At 37.4% G+C, this 15,246-nt stretch overlaps 1 protein-coding gene across 5 annotated transcripts in view; it reads right to left on the bottom strand.

The window, feature by feature from the left end:
• TTBK2 (tau tubulin kinase 2) overlaps positions 1-15,246 on the bottom strand; it is a 150,341-nt gene that overhangs the window by 96,802 nt on the left and 38,293 nt on the right. For 2 of the 5 annotated variants that reach the window (XM_021097126.2, XM_084973216.1), the window contains exon 4: positions 11,954-12,065. The exons of 2 other annotated variants lie outside the window; for them this stretch is intronic. Coding sequence is in view for 1 of the 3 variants with exons in the window: in XM_084973191.1 (XP_084829317.1) it covers positions 5,864-5,870 (7 nt within the window). In the remaining 2 variants the exon portion in view is untranslated. Of the gene's footprint in view, positions 1-5,863; positions 5,953-11,953; positions 12,066-15,246 lie in introns of all 5 variants that reach the window. One more of the 5 variants, XM_084973191.1, reaches the window with a different exon arrangement.

The raw sequence follows: 15,246 nt of genomic DNA, 5'->3' as shown, positions 1-15,246 counted from the left end.
TTAAGGACCCAGCGTTGCCAGGAGCAATGGTGTTGGTCACAGATGTGACTTGGATCCCACATGGCTGTGGCTGTGGTATAGGCCAGCAGCTGCAGCTCCAATTCAACCCCTAGCCTGGGAACTTCCATATGCCATGGGTGCAGCCCTAAAATTAAAAATCTCTTTACCTGTCATAGGCCTATTTAGATTTTCTATTTCTTCATGAGTTAGTTTCAATATTTTAAGTCTTTCTAGGAATTTGCTCATTTCATTTAAGTTATTTAATTTGTTGTCATGTAGTCCATAGTATTCCCTTATCATAATCTTTTTTATATTTCTATAAGGACAGTAGAAATGTCCCCTCTTTCAATCCTGATTTCAGTAATTTGAGTCTTCTTTTTTTTTTTCCAGATCCATTTAGCTAAAGGTTTGTTAATTTTGGTCTTTTTTTTTTTTTTTTGGCTTTTTGGCTTTTTGGGCTACACCCAAAGCATAGACGTTCTCAGGCTAAGGGCTGAATCAGAGCTGCAGCTGCTAACCTACACCACAGCCACGACAACACAGGATCCAAGCCACATCTGCGGTCTATACCACAGCTCATGGCAATGCCAGATCCTTAACCCACTGAGTGGGGCCAGGAATCAAACCTGCATCCTCATGGATACTACAAGGGTTCATTTCTGTTGTACCACAACAGGAATCCCATTGGTCATTTTTTTTAAAGAGCCAATTTTTGGTTTTTGTGGATTTCCCCTACTGTTTTCCAATTCTCTCTTTTGTTAATTTCCACTGTACTCTTTATTGTTTCCTTCCTTTTTCCTCCTTTGCTTTAATTTGCTCTTCTTTTTCTACTGTCATAAGGTTAGGCTACTGAACTGGAGATCTTTCTAGCTTTGTAATGTAGGTGTTTACTTCTATAAATTTCCTTCTACTTAGGCTGCGCCCCTTAACTTTTGGTACCTTGTAGTGATTAAGGAATCTGCAGAAAATCACTTTTGAATCATAGAAAGTAGGGTCATTAATGCCATGTATCATGCAGGATAACCTATTTTTTTTTCCTCTGTGATTGTGTGAGACACAAAATTGATGGAAAGAAAAAAGTAATGACCTAGAGTTAAATTTCCACTCTTCCACTTAATAATTATGGGACCCTAAATAAGTTTCAGTTTCCTCAGCAAAGCAATTGAAAAAAATTAAGTGAGGTAATATATTTATAAAGCATTTTCTTAATTAACTATTCAGTATTCATTCCTCCTATTAACAGCACCCCATTTTTCCTTGGGAAATGATCTTTCTCAATTGCTTATCTACTGTCTCAATGAGTTTGATTCACTCTTAGGAAAACTGGGCATTAATCCTCTAAGCCAGTCAGAATAATTTAGAGGTTGAGATCAGTTTGATGATGGGAAGAAAACTAGATATTCAAAACCTACAACAATCAATTATGATGTTACTCTAACAAGTATAATGTTTCAGGGATGTTCTAATCAGAGCAAAACTCAATACTTTCATATAATTATAAGAAGAGATGTTATTTTTAGAGAAAGAATATAGCTCCCTTCCAGTTGCTATCAGCAATCATCTCTCAACCATCAAAGAAACCAGATTAAGAATAAAGTTCACAATATGGGAGAGATAATTACAGGAATAAGTCAGATGGGCAGTCACATGCAAAAGAATGAAGACTAACTTCTATCATACACAAAAATCAACTCAAAATGAATGAAAGGCTTGACCATAAGACCTGAAACCACAAAACTCATAGAAAAAAATACGAGGGGTAAGCTCCTTGACAACAGTCTTAGCAATGATTTTTTGCACTTGACAACAAGGGCAAAGATGACAAATGCAAAAATAAACAAGCAGGCTACATTAAATCAAAAAGTTTCTGCACAAGAAAGGAGTTTCCGTTGTGGCACAATGGAAATGAATCTGACTGGGAACCATGAGGTTGTGGGTTTGATCTCTGGCCTCACTCAGTGGGTTAAGGATCTGGCGTTGCTGTGGCTGTAGTATAGGCTGGCAGCTGTAGCTCCAATTTGACCCCTAGCCTGGGAATCTCCATACACCACAAGTGTGGCCCTTAAAAGCAAAAAAAAAAAAAAAAAAAAAAAAAAGCTTCTGCACAAGAAAGGAAACCATTAAAATATAACTAAAGCATATTCCACTTATGGCTCTTTCAGCTTGGTATAGAGGAAAACTGAATGTGCTCAAGACTAATCTCTATAAGCCACATGAATAATAACATAGTACTTACCTCAAAGAGTTATTGCACAAGTGAAATCAGCTAAGGTACGTCTAATACTTAATATGCTGCCTTGTGCACAGTAAATGCTAAATATATGTTCGCTATTATTGCCATTAAAACTTAGTGATTATGAGTACTGATTCTGGAAGAAGCTAAAATATTGGCTCTACTGACCAGGCTCACCAAGCATATGCCTCTCCCTGAAACCATCCATTCTGTCAAATCTGACTGTACTTCACTGGATCAGGTCAAATATATCCCATAATGTCACTGTCCACACTGTTCATAGGATAATATCCCCAAAGTAACTGTTTTTATCATTTGCCTACTCAAGAAATCATTAACAATAACACCTAGAGAAATAAAATGGTGAAGCTGGAATTCAAGATTCATTCTGCATTGCTTATCAAATCTCATTTCCTTCAGTTCAACAGGAACTATACACTCTGATGAAGTCTGTTTCTTTTTTCTCTCACAAATATTCTACCTTATTTTTTGCTCACACTATTTCCCACAACTTCACTTCTTCAAATCAAATACAGCTCTTAAAATCTAAATATCCCTGGGTAGTTAATATTAATGAATGAATTAATACTCAGCACTAGATTTTCAGATATTTAACAAGTATGTCACCTGGCCAGGTTCTGAAGGGGAAAATGTAAACAAGACAATTAAAATAAGAGTTCCCTGGAGGCAAATAAGAGCAATAGACTCTGATACACAGATGAAACTAGAGAAAGAAGAGAAGTCAGCAAGGCAGTGCTGATCACTAGGAGCCACAGACTACTGACCACAAGAAAACATAGAATGGAAACATACCAACAAACCAATTTTAGCTTTCTGCTTATGTGTCTCCTCTTAGAAATCTGCTAAAAGACAAAAGGAATCCTGAACATACACCAGATCTTTACCAATCACTCAAAATATCAACACTAATGCTTTTTCTTAATATTCCTGTTCCCGACCACTCTAACCCCATAGAGAATGCTTGTGGTCTATCACCAAGCTCTGTGCAAAAGAGAAATAATCAGTGATATCGTCCTCCCAAAAAAAAGACAGTAAGAAGTAGATTAATTTAGACAGAGATAATATCTGAAGATACTATAGGTAAGGTAGGACCTTGCTGGTTAACACAGATCTTTAACTGTGATATTAAGAAAGGATTTCTATACATCTAAGGCAAGTAGTGATAAACTCTTCTCTAATTGCCCCCTTTTCTTTTCTTAAAGGAATAGATATGCTATACGCTTAACTAAATGCACATATAACCCAAAGAATCTTTTTGTTCTTACAATTTCAGATGATCAGATACTACTCTTGCTTTCAATTCAAGACCTTAAAACCATGGCAGGTGGTGGTGTGGTAGTATACATCCTATCGTTAAATGTTCCTAAGAGTAAAATGTCATGCAAAAGGCAAACACTTTTATAAGACCTGCTGCTAGAGGAAAGTAAAGCAATCAGAGACGGGTATCAATCATTTTTCTTTTTAAATAAAAAAGCTGGTTAGCAATAAAGTGAAAAGCTGAGCTAAAAGTATCCCTAACCCACTAATGGAAATGCTCTGGAATTAAAAAAACGAATTACAAATTAACAGATAAGAAGATTCTGCAAAACTGGACTATTAGGCTGCTAAGGACACAATAAAACCAGCATTCCTTGTCCAGCTATCATTTACTCTTCATATTTTCTCACTCTCCACCAAAAGCAAACCAACCATATCCACCCTAATAATAATTCATGAAATATATGCACCAATGGGAGGTGAAAAAATACAAAGCATAGGTCCTGTCCTCAAAGTATTTACAATCTTATTAAAAGAAATAAATATTTACAAGACCAATACAGGCAGTACAAAATCATATTATAGCTTATAAAAACAAGGAATATGCATTACAGAGAAAGCAGTAGATTAATTAGATTAAAATGAATCATAGTTTGGAGCTTGATTGAGTTAACTTGACAGTGATTTTTTTTTTTTTAAAAAAGGGTGTCTTCTAAGGCAAGTGCCTAGGAAAAATAATTTAGACAAAGAGCCCAAGGAACAGGTTCCTTATGGTGAGTTCCCTTGTGGTTCAGTGGGTTATGGATCTGGCATTGTTGCCACAGCAGCTCAGGTCACTGCTATGGCACAGGTTTGATCCCTGCCTTGGGAACTTCAATAAGCCACAGGAACAGCCAAAAAAAAATGAGTCCAAGAAACAAAGACTCCTATCAGCACTCATTAGGATGCCTATCTAACAATCCCTTAGGTTCTAAATATCTCACCAGGAGCCAAAGGAAAAGGAAGGAGTCTTCAGTCTAGATAATGATCACAGGGAATTTTAACACTGAAACAAGACTATTTTATCATAATGGCTGATTTAAAACTAGCAGTCTTTTGGGAGTTCCAAGTTGTAGCTCAGCAGGTTAAGAACCAACTAGTATCCATGAGGACTCAGGTTCAATCCCTGGCCTTGCTCAGTGCATTAAGGATCTGGTGTTGCCACAAGGTGTGGCATAGGTCAAAGATGTGGCTTGGATCTGGCATGGCTGTGGCTGGCAGCTGCAGCTCCAATTTGACCCCTAGCCGGGGAACTTCCATATGCCACAGGCGCAGCCCTAAAAAATAAAAATAAATAAATAAATAAATAACTAGCAGGCTTTTATGATTAGAATGAAAAAAATGAGTATCATTTCATCATCCTACTTTATTTTTTCTTTGAAAGAGGAATAAACTTTTTAATGAATGGTGCTAAAAGAACTGGATATCAGGAGGGATAAAATTAAGTAAATAAATACATCTCATACCTTATTTTAAAAATGAACTCCAAAAGGATCATAGACTTAAAAATAAAATGTGAAAATATAAAACCTCTAGAGAGAAAAATAGAATAATATCTGTAGGACTTAAGAAGAGGCAAAGTATCCTTAGATTTGACAGCAAAAGCAAAATTCCATAAAGAACGATAAATTGGACATTGTAAAAATTAAAAATCTTTGCTTTGTGAAAGTATTGTGAAAAACTTACACACTGGATGAAAATACTAGCAAATCACATAATTCAAAAGAATCTGAAAAAGAATGAATATATGTATATGTATAACTGAATCACTCTGTTGTACACCTGAAACTAATACAACATTGTAAATCAACTATACTTCAATAAAAAAATAAAAATTAAGACAGGACTTATATTCTGAGTATATTTTTTTCTAGCTCGAAATAAATTTTAAAAAATTTTTATTATGATTGATTTACAATGTTCTGTCAATTTCTGCTGTACAGCAACGACCCAGTTATACACACACACACACAGAAACATACATTCTTTTCCTCACATTATCCTCCATCATGTTCCATCACAAGTGATTAAATACATAGTTCCCTGACATCATCCTATTTTATTAGCACCACGCTCTAACCAACTGAGCTAACTGGCCTTTGCCGACATTACACTATTTTAAAATTTACTAATCTATCAAAATGTATTATCAAATTTATGTAAAAAAAAAAGGAGAGAAAAAAATAATAGATTAAGAGAGCATGAGAGGCCCAGTATCTGCATAACAGGTATGCCAGAAGAGAGGATAGACAAAATAAATGGATGGAAATGATCACGAAAATAATTCAAGAAAACTTCCCCAGAAAAACTTACAGATCATGAGTTTCAATAAAGGACACAGCCTGGCACACTAGGTGAAAATACACCCATACCATGGTGTATCACAATGACACTGCACAACACTGGGGAAAAAGAGAAAAACAAGTTGCCAGAGTAACAAGAATCATAATGAGAATTATACTTCTCGACCACTATAATGAGTCTGAAGACAAATTTCTGAGGTAAAATCAGCAGTCATTCATTCTTTTTTATTAAAGAATAATATTCCACTGTATGAATATCCCACAGTTGATTTAGCCATTCACTCTCTGAAGGACATATTTTTGGCAATGAAGAATAAAGCTTATGGAGTTCTCCTGTGGCACAGTAGGTTAAGGATCCAGTGTTGTCATTGAAGTGGCTCAGGTTGCTGTTGTGGCTTGGGTTTGATCCCTGGCCTGTTAACTTCCACATACTGAGGGTGGGGCAAAATAAAGCTGATACACTAGTCAGAATGGGCATCATTAAGAAGTCTATAGAGTTCCTGCTGTGGCACGACAGGACTGGCGATGTCTCAGGTTTGACCCCTGACCAGGCACAGTAGATTAAGGATCCTGCATTGCTACAGCTGTAGTATAGGTTGCAACTGCGGTTCAAATCTGATCCCTGACCCAGGAACTCCATATGCCCTGGGGCTGCCAAAAACAGAAAACAAAAAAAGAATTCTACAAATAACAAATGTTGGAGAGGGTGTGGAGAAAAGGGAGCCCTCCTATACTCTTAGTGGGAATGTAAGTTGGTGCAGTCACTACAGAAAACAGTATGGAGGTTCCTTAAAAAACTAGAAGTAGAGAGAGTTCCCATCCTGGCTCAGCAGAAGCGAATCTGACTAGTATTCATGAGGATGCAGGTTCAATCTGTGGCCTTGATCAGCGGGTTAAGGATCTGGCATCATTGTGAGCTGTGGTATAGGTAGCAGAGGCAGCTCGGGTCTGGTATTGCTGTGGCTGTGGCATACCACCAGCAGCTGCAGCTCCAGTTCAACCCCTAGCCTGGGAACTTCCATACACCATGGGTGTGGCCCTAAAAAGACAAAAAAAAAAAAACAACCCCAAAAAACCCTAAAAGTAGAGTTGCCATATGATCCAGCAATCCCACTCCTGGACATATATCTAAACAAAACTATAATTCAAAAAGATACATACACTCATATGTTCACTGCAACACTATTCACAATAGCCAAGACATGGAACTAACCTAAATGTCCAGCCACAGATGAATAGAGATGATGTGGTGCATATATACAATGGAATACTACTCAGCCATAAAAAATGCCATTTGTAATAACATGGATGGAACTAGAGACTACCATATTAAATGCAGTAAATCAGAAAAAGAAAGGCAAATATCATATGACAGCACTTATATGTGGAATCTAAAGTATGACACAAGAACTTTTATGAAGTAAAAACAGATTCACAGACATGGAGAACAGACTTGTGGCTGTGAGACCAGGGTGGAGGTGGAGAGGGATGGCGTGGGAGTTTGGGCTTAGCAGATGCAAACTATAATATAGAGAAATGATAAATAACAAGGTATTACTGTATAGCACAGGGAACTATATTCAATACTCCATGATAAACCACAATGTAAAAGAATATAACTGAATCACTGTGCTGTATAGCAGAAATTAACATTGTAATCAACTATATTTCAATAAAAAGATAAAAAGAATAAAGCTAATATAAATAGTTATGTACATGTTTTTCCATGACTATAAATTTTCATTTCCTTAGGGTAAAAGCCTCTGAGTGGGACTGCTGGGTCACATAGTAAGTCCATATTTAACATATGCTAAGTATATGTTTAATTGTTTTCTAGAGGAGCTATACCAATTTGCCTCCCACCAGCAATGTGTGAGGGTTCCAGCTGCTCTACATTCTTGTCAGCACTTGGTATTGTCAAAAGTTTTAAACTATTTTAATATACATGCAAAGGTAACTCACCATGGTTTTAATTTATATTCCCCTATTGGCTAAATATGTTAAATATCTTTTGCTGGGAGTTCCCATTGTGGCTCAGCAGTAACAAATCCAACTAGTATCCATGAGGACATGGGTTCAATCCCTGGCCCCACCCAGTGGATTAAGGATCCAGCATTGCTGTGAGCTGCGGTGTAGGTCACAGATGCAGCTTGGATCTGGCGTTCCTGTGGCTGTGGCTCAGGCAGGCAGCTACAGCTCCAATTTGACCCCTAACCTGGGAACCTCCTATTGCTGAGGGTGCAGCCCTAAAAAGCCAAAAAAAAAAACCTTTTGGTGATCTGACTTTCCACTCTATGTCCTCTGCCAAAGCCCATTAAAGATTTTTAATTGGATTGTTTTCTTACTATTGAGTTTTCAGAATCCTTTATATATTATGAATATAGGTACTTTGAGAGTGATTTGCAAACATTTTATCCCTATATATAATCTGTCACTCATTCTCTCTCCTTTTTTTTTATGGCTGCACCCACATCAAATCCCTGCACCCAGGGATTGAATCTGAGCTGCAGCTGTGGCAACACTGGATCCTTTAACCTACTGTGCCTGGAAAGGATAGATTCCATGCCTCCACAGCCACCCAAGCCACTGTAGTCAGATTCTTAACCCACAGCAGGAACTTCCTGCCTTTCCATTCTCCTAATGGTGTCTTTCACAAGCCAAGCTTTTTAATCTGATTCAGTCCAATTCATCAATTTTTTTTCTAGCAGCACCTGCAGCATGTGGAAGTTCTCAGGCCAGGGACCAAACTAGTGCCACAGCAGCGACCTAAGTAACAGCAGTGACAGTGCCAGGTCTTTAACCTACTGAGCCACCAGGGAACTCCAAGGTTCATTTTTTTTATACGGATATCCAATTATTTCAACACTACTTATCAAAAAGGCTATTTCTGGGGAGTTCCCATAGTGGCTCAGCGGAAACACATCTATTTTCCATGAGGATGGAGGTTTGATCCCTGGCCTCGCTCAGTGGGTTAAGGATCTGGTGTTGCCATGAGCTGTGGTGTAGGTCACAGACATGGCTCAGATCCCGTGTTGCTGTGGCTGTGGTGTAGGCCAGCAGCTGCAGCTTCAGTTCAATCCCTAGCCTGGGAACCTCCATATGCCATGGGTGTGGCCCTAAAAAGACCAAAAAAAAAAAAAAAAGACTATTTCTTTTCCACTTTGCAACTTTGTTAAACATTACTGGTCATACCTGTGTATGTTTCTGGAATCTATTCTCTATTTCATTGATCTATACGTCTATCCCTTTCACAATATCACAGTCTTGATTGTGGTAGCTTTGTACTAAGTTTTAAAATCACGTCGTCTGAACTATATAAAAAATAGATAAACAGGAGTTCCTGTCGTGGCACAGTGGTTAACGAATCTGACTAGGAACCATGAGGTTGCAGGTTCGATCCCTGGCCTTGCTCAGTGGGTTAAGGATCCGGTGTTGCCGTGAGCTGTGGTGTAGGTCGCAGACGCGGCTCGGATCCCGCATTGCTGTGGCTCTGGCATAGGCCGGTGGCTATGGCTCCAATTAGACCCCTAGCCTGGGAATCTCCATATGCCACGGAAGCGGCCCTAGAAAAGTAGCACAGAGTACTAGCTCAATATCTTGTAATAACCTAAAATGGAAGTCTAAAAAGTAATATATGTATATATATACACATATATATACAGAAATACTTATAACTGAATTACTCTACTATATGCTTGAAAGTAACATGACATTGTAGATTAATTATACTTCAAAAAATATCAAGTAGTTTGACTTTTCCAACATTTTTTCTTTTTCAAACTTGTTTTAGCTATTCTAGGTCCTCTGCCTCACTAGAGATTTTCTAAAATCAGTTTCTCTAAAACTACAACAGAGCTGTTGGGATTTTCATTGCTATTGCTTTGAATCTATAAATCAATTTGGGGAGAATTAACATATTTATAATAGTGAGTCTTCTAATTTATGAATATGACATGTCTGTTTACTTTAATCCTTTTTGATTTTTTAAAAACAGGGTTTTAGAAGTTCCCATAGTGGCTCAGTGGTTAACAAATCCAACTAGGAACCGTGAGGTTGTGGGTTTGATCCCTGGCCTCCAGTGGGTTAAGGATCCGGCATTGCCGTGAGCTGTGGTGGAGGTTGCAAAGGCGGCTCGGACCCCTCACCACTGTGGCTCTGGCGGAGCCCTAAAGGCCAAAAATAAATAAATAAACAAAATAAAATAAAATCAGGGTTTTCGAGTTTTTGGTACAAAAAGCTCATAAATATTTTGTTACATTTATAAGTAAGTATTTCATTTTGGGAGAGCTATTATAAATGGATTTTTTTGTTTTTTGTCTTCTTAGGGCCACACCCATGACACATGGAGGTTCCCAGGCTAGGGGTCGAATCGGAGCTGCAGCTGATGGCCTACGCCACAGCCACAGCATAACTCACGTCAATGCCGGATCCTTAACCTATGAGCAAGGCCAGGGAGCAAACCCACGTCCTCATGGATATTAGTTGGGTTTGTTAACCACTGAGTCATGATAGGAACTCCCTAAATGGATTTTTTAAGTTCAGTTTTCAATTTTATAGCCAGTATACAGAAGTATAACTGCTTTTTGTGCGCTAACCTTGAATCAGTTATAAACTCATTTATTCCAGGAATTTTTTTTTTTGTGGATTCCTTAGAATTCTCTACATAAACAATCATGCCATCTGCAAACAGGAACAGTTTTATTTATATCCAATCTGTATACCATTATTTCTTCAAATATTTTTGCCATACCACGACCATTCTCTTCTCATTCTGGGTCTCTAATGACACAAATGTTATTAGACCTTATGACAGTCTCAAGGTTTCTGAGGCTGCTTAATTCTGAGGCTGCAATCTGTTTTTCAAATTGGATCATTCCTATTAATCTATTTTCAAATTCACTGACACTTTCATCATCTGTCATGTCCTCTTTGCTTATTACGCCAATCCATTTTTTTGTTTTTTTGTTTCCATTACTGTATTGTATTTTGTTTCCATTATTGTATTTCTCAGTTCTAAATTTCTGTTCAGTTCTTCTTTATATCTTCTACTTCTTTGCTGAGACTTTCTATCTTCCCACTCATTCCTGGAATATGATCATAATAGCTGATTTTAAGTCTTCCTGAGATAATTTTAACATCTGTGATCTTGGCACTGGCATCTGTTTCCCTTCTTTTTCCATGTGAGTTCAGATTTAACTGGTTCTTTTTGAGCTAGGTAATTCAAGATTGTACTATAGACATTTTGAATATTACCTTCCGTGACTCTGGGTTTTATTTAAGTCCCATGAAGAATGTTGGTGTTTTTGTTTTAGCCGGTAATTGACCCTGTTGTGTTCATACTTCAAGTTCCAACCCATCTTCTATAGGTTGTATTTCCAATTTCCATACAGTTTGCAAAGCTTCTGCAATTATACTGAATGGGTTCCATAATCGTCCCACGCAGCGTCCAGTTTGGGGCCTGGGGTAGTCTATCCTATAATTCAGTCCACAATGTTTCTGTATGCTGTTTAGGATCAGACCCACACATCCACAGCTTGGAAGTCAGCTCAGTAGTCTGTGGCCAACTCTAAGTGGTTAATTTCCCAAGCTCACCATTCTCCTGCAATCTTCTGGTGTTCTGGGGCTTCTCTTTTTCAGCCTTCCAGCAGAAAGCTGGGGCTTCATTAAGCCCATACTGCCATGTGCTTCCCATAATTGTGCCCACATCAGGGCCAAGCAACAGAAGAGCAGAAGGAGAAGAAAAGCAATGGGATTTGCCCCACTTTCTTGAGTCTATAGCTCCTCCAATTTGAGAGGGAGGAAGGTTCCCTTCCCTCTAAGATTTCAGAGTCCTGTCTGCCCCACTGATGCAACTGTGGCCACTGTCAAGGATTGCTTGAGGTCTGGGGTACAAGAGAATGAAGAAAGGGAGAAGAAAAGAGCAAAAAGAGGAAGATGTGGGATTGCCACATTTTCTCTGAGTATTAAGAGACCCCTTTCCTGCCCCTTGAGTCAGAACTCGTGGGCTTCTGGTGCCTTTTCTGTCCGTGTTAATAATGCTCATATCCAAGTTTCAGGATATCTTAAGTTCAGGCTGGAAGAAAAAAAATGGTACACTCACCGCTGGTTCAGCAGTACTTTGAATTCTGGTCTTCTTCCTCAGTCTGCTTCCTACTATTTATTTTTCAGAGTCCGCAAATAGGCACTTCAAGCATTCTGTCCAGGTTTTATAGCTGCATTCAGTGGGAGAGACAGGGTGAAGTGTGCTTACTCCATCTTATGTGGAACCAGAACCTGGACTACTGCTTTTCATAACAAACTTTGTAGAACTCATTGACTATTTAAATTATTTGTTAAATTTGATTATAAGAAATTAAAAATAAATAAATCCTGTAATAACCTTATTAAGGAAAAGAGAATAAGCAAAGTAATTAGGACCATATTTTTTAAGCATATAGACTTTTGGATATTAAATGCTTTGGAAAAATGAAGTTCTTCTTAATTCTACTTTGCTTTATTTCTTTAAATCTTATTTTACCTCTGAATTTTTATAAATACTGGGACTGTTATAAACTTTTTTATTTTTATTTTTTGCTTTTTAGGGCCGCACCCACGGCATATGGAAGTTCCAAGGCTAGAGGACAAGTCAGAGCTACATCTGCTGGCCTACGCCTCAGCCACAGCAATGCGTGATCCAAGCCGGATCCCTAACCCACTGAGCGAGGCCAGGGATGAAACCTGCATCCTCAAGGATACTAGTTACGTTTGTTACTGCTAAGTCACAAGGGAAACTCCCTAAATTTTTTTTAAAGAAGAAAAAAAAGGAGTTATCCAAAATATGAGACAAAGGAAGCTACAAACTGTTTGAGAAACTGAAAAAAAAAGTTCAGGATGACCAACATTCTGAATGTAAGCCCAACAGTTTCAAGAAACGAGAAGCTGGCAGGCATCAATTTTGTATGCCATGTTAAGGTGCCATGTTACTTACCTGAATAAAGGAAGGCCCTACAGTGTTTTGGCAATGGTTGGGGGATGACCTTATCTAACTGCTATGTTTGAAGGATCAGTCCTCTACAGAACATAAAGATGCATAGAAATAAGTCTTACTGTCTGAATCTATGGGGTCACATCAAGTTGCATAACAGTATATATAGTATGATTCCACATGGGGTTGAGGGTTGTGGGTAGGGAAAGAGATTTAATACACAGATACACGTACACGTACGCATGCATGCATGTACACACATAATATCATTATATATATCATATATATACTCATGATTATATACCCATATACCCATAAATCATATGATTTTTATATCTGATTATATGATTATACACATGTATGTATGTGTGTAAATAAACAGATAAAACAGATACTGAATGTTTTGGGAAAAACCATAATAAACTAGTTAACAGGGGTTAGCTTTAGAGAAGGAGAGTGAAGGACTAAAAGAAAAAAGCTTTCATTTTTATTCTTCTGTTTAAAATTTTTTTACCATGCAAATTCATACCCTTAAAAAGGGCTGTAAAAAAATGGAAAGAGATCTTATGCATAAACTAGATATGAGATAGATATAAGATATTAAAACAAGATATGTATGAATGAGCCTAGAAGTCAACAGCACTGTTCCAAGCATATAGTAATTAACATTCAAACACAGTTACAGATCTCCCCACAAATGTTATTTCCAATAATTTATAAAATAAGTTCACAACATAGAACAGCTTTTTAATTAATTTCACCTAATTTACCAGGTATTTTCAAGCATTCAGAAATGTGAAGAAAGGTAGAGTTCTTATTTTGAAGATATTTATAATTATCATTTAATTATATTTTTACCGTAAAAGAAATGTTAATGTTATTTATCTCAACTTCTTAAGCAGTGAAGTGTTTAAAAGGAAACAGCAAAAAATCCACTCCTTTCCTGCTCCCTCTAATTCCCATACCCATTCACAATGGCTTCTTGAGTTCAATATAATGTCAGACTTTCTTTGTACATATAAAGCACATATAAACATACACATTTACAAGGAAATACATCTTTACTCCTTAAAATAATCTAGATCTGTTCTATTTCCCACATGTCATTTTTCTAAACCCAAATAGAGTAATGAATAGACAAATCTCTAAGCTGGATATAATGTTAAATCTTCCAAGTTAGGAAGAGTTAAAATGGACATATTGAACAGATTGAGTTCTCAGTGACTGCCTAACACCCCTTGATGGAAAAGATGAACCTTAACCAGGGCAAGCAAAAGTTACTTTAAGGGGAAAAAAACGTACAGGCTGAAATGAACAAAAAGTAGATGAATAGTGGTTTTGTTTTTACAGTGACTTGATGTGTGGGATCTCAGTTCCCAGACCAGGGTTTAACCTGGCCACAGGGGTGAAAGCACCAAGTCCTAACCACCAGACTACAAGGGAATTCCCTTTTTAAAATTTTATTTATTTATTTATTTGCTTTTTAGGGCCACACCTACTGCATATGAAAGTTCCCAGACTCAGGGTTGAATTGGAGCTACAGCTGCCAGCCTACACCACAGCCACAGCAATAACAACATGGGATCCAAACCACGTCTGTGACCTACACCACAGCTCACAGCAATGCTGGATCCTTAACCCACTGAGCAAGGCCAGGAATCAAACCCGCATCCTCTCGGATACTAGTTGGGTTTACTTCTGCTGAGCCACAATGGGAACTCCAATTTTCTTTTAGGTGATAGGTTTATTAAAGGTTTAAAAATATACTGAGAGTAGTTCCCCTTGTAAAAAAATACATATAGGTCTAAGAGTCCAACTACTATACTCTCCCATAGAAGGAATTATCAGAGATTTTCTAAAAAATTCTTTGATGGAATAGAACCTTAAACAAGGCAAGCAAATCTGAAGTAACTTTCATAGACTCTTCTATACTGAACAGACCAGGGGTCATAACCCAGAAATTACAAATTTCTTATATTCTTATGAATCAGGGAAAAGAGGAGTCATAGTTTATAACAGTAGCTGTAAGACTTCAAGCAGGGAAAAGAGTAAGTGCAGATGATACTCTGTGATAGAAACCCTTCATCTTAGCTCTTGGCTTTTGCTCTGCAAGCTCCAAAGAGAAAATAGAATCTAGGACCCAATATTTCAGGGTTAAAAAAAAAACACTCCCAAATTTCAAAACAAAATCACAACCTCTTTATGGGCTATAAAGAAAAGTTTTTCCCTACATTTATATGGGACAAAAAAAAATGAATTCCTATTTCAACTGAGAATAAAAAAATTATTTGGTTATCAAACGATAGCATTTACTTTTTCACCTCAATATAAATAGGATTTTCACTTGCTTTCAGAGGATCTAGAGGAGAAAAACTTTTAAATAATTAAACAAGCTTTTGATCAATTATTTTCTCATGAACCTGGGCCAC

The sequence above is a fragment of the Sus scrofa genome, chromosome 1 (assembly GCF_054392235.1).
Source record: "Sus scrofa isolate SSC_HxYL_T2T_F1_AM1 chromosome 1, Sscrofa_HxYL_maternal_Yorkshire_Landrace_v2.0, whole genome shotgun sequence".
Taxonomy (NCBI): Eukaryota; Metazoa; Chordata; class Mammalia; order Artiodactyla; family Suidae; genus Sus; species Sus scrofa.
This window is presented reverse-complemented; position numbering and strand designations above follow the sequence as displayed.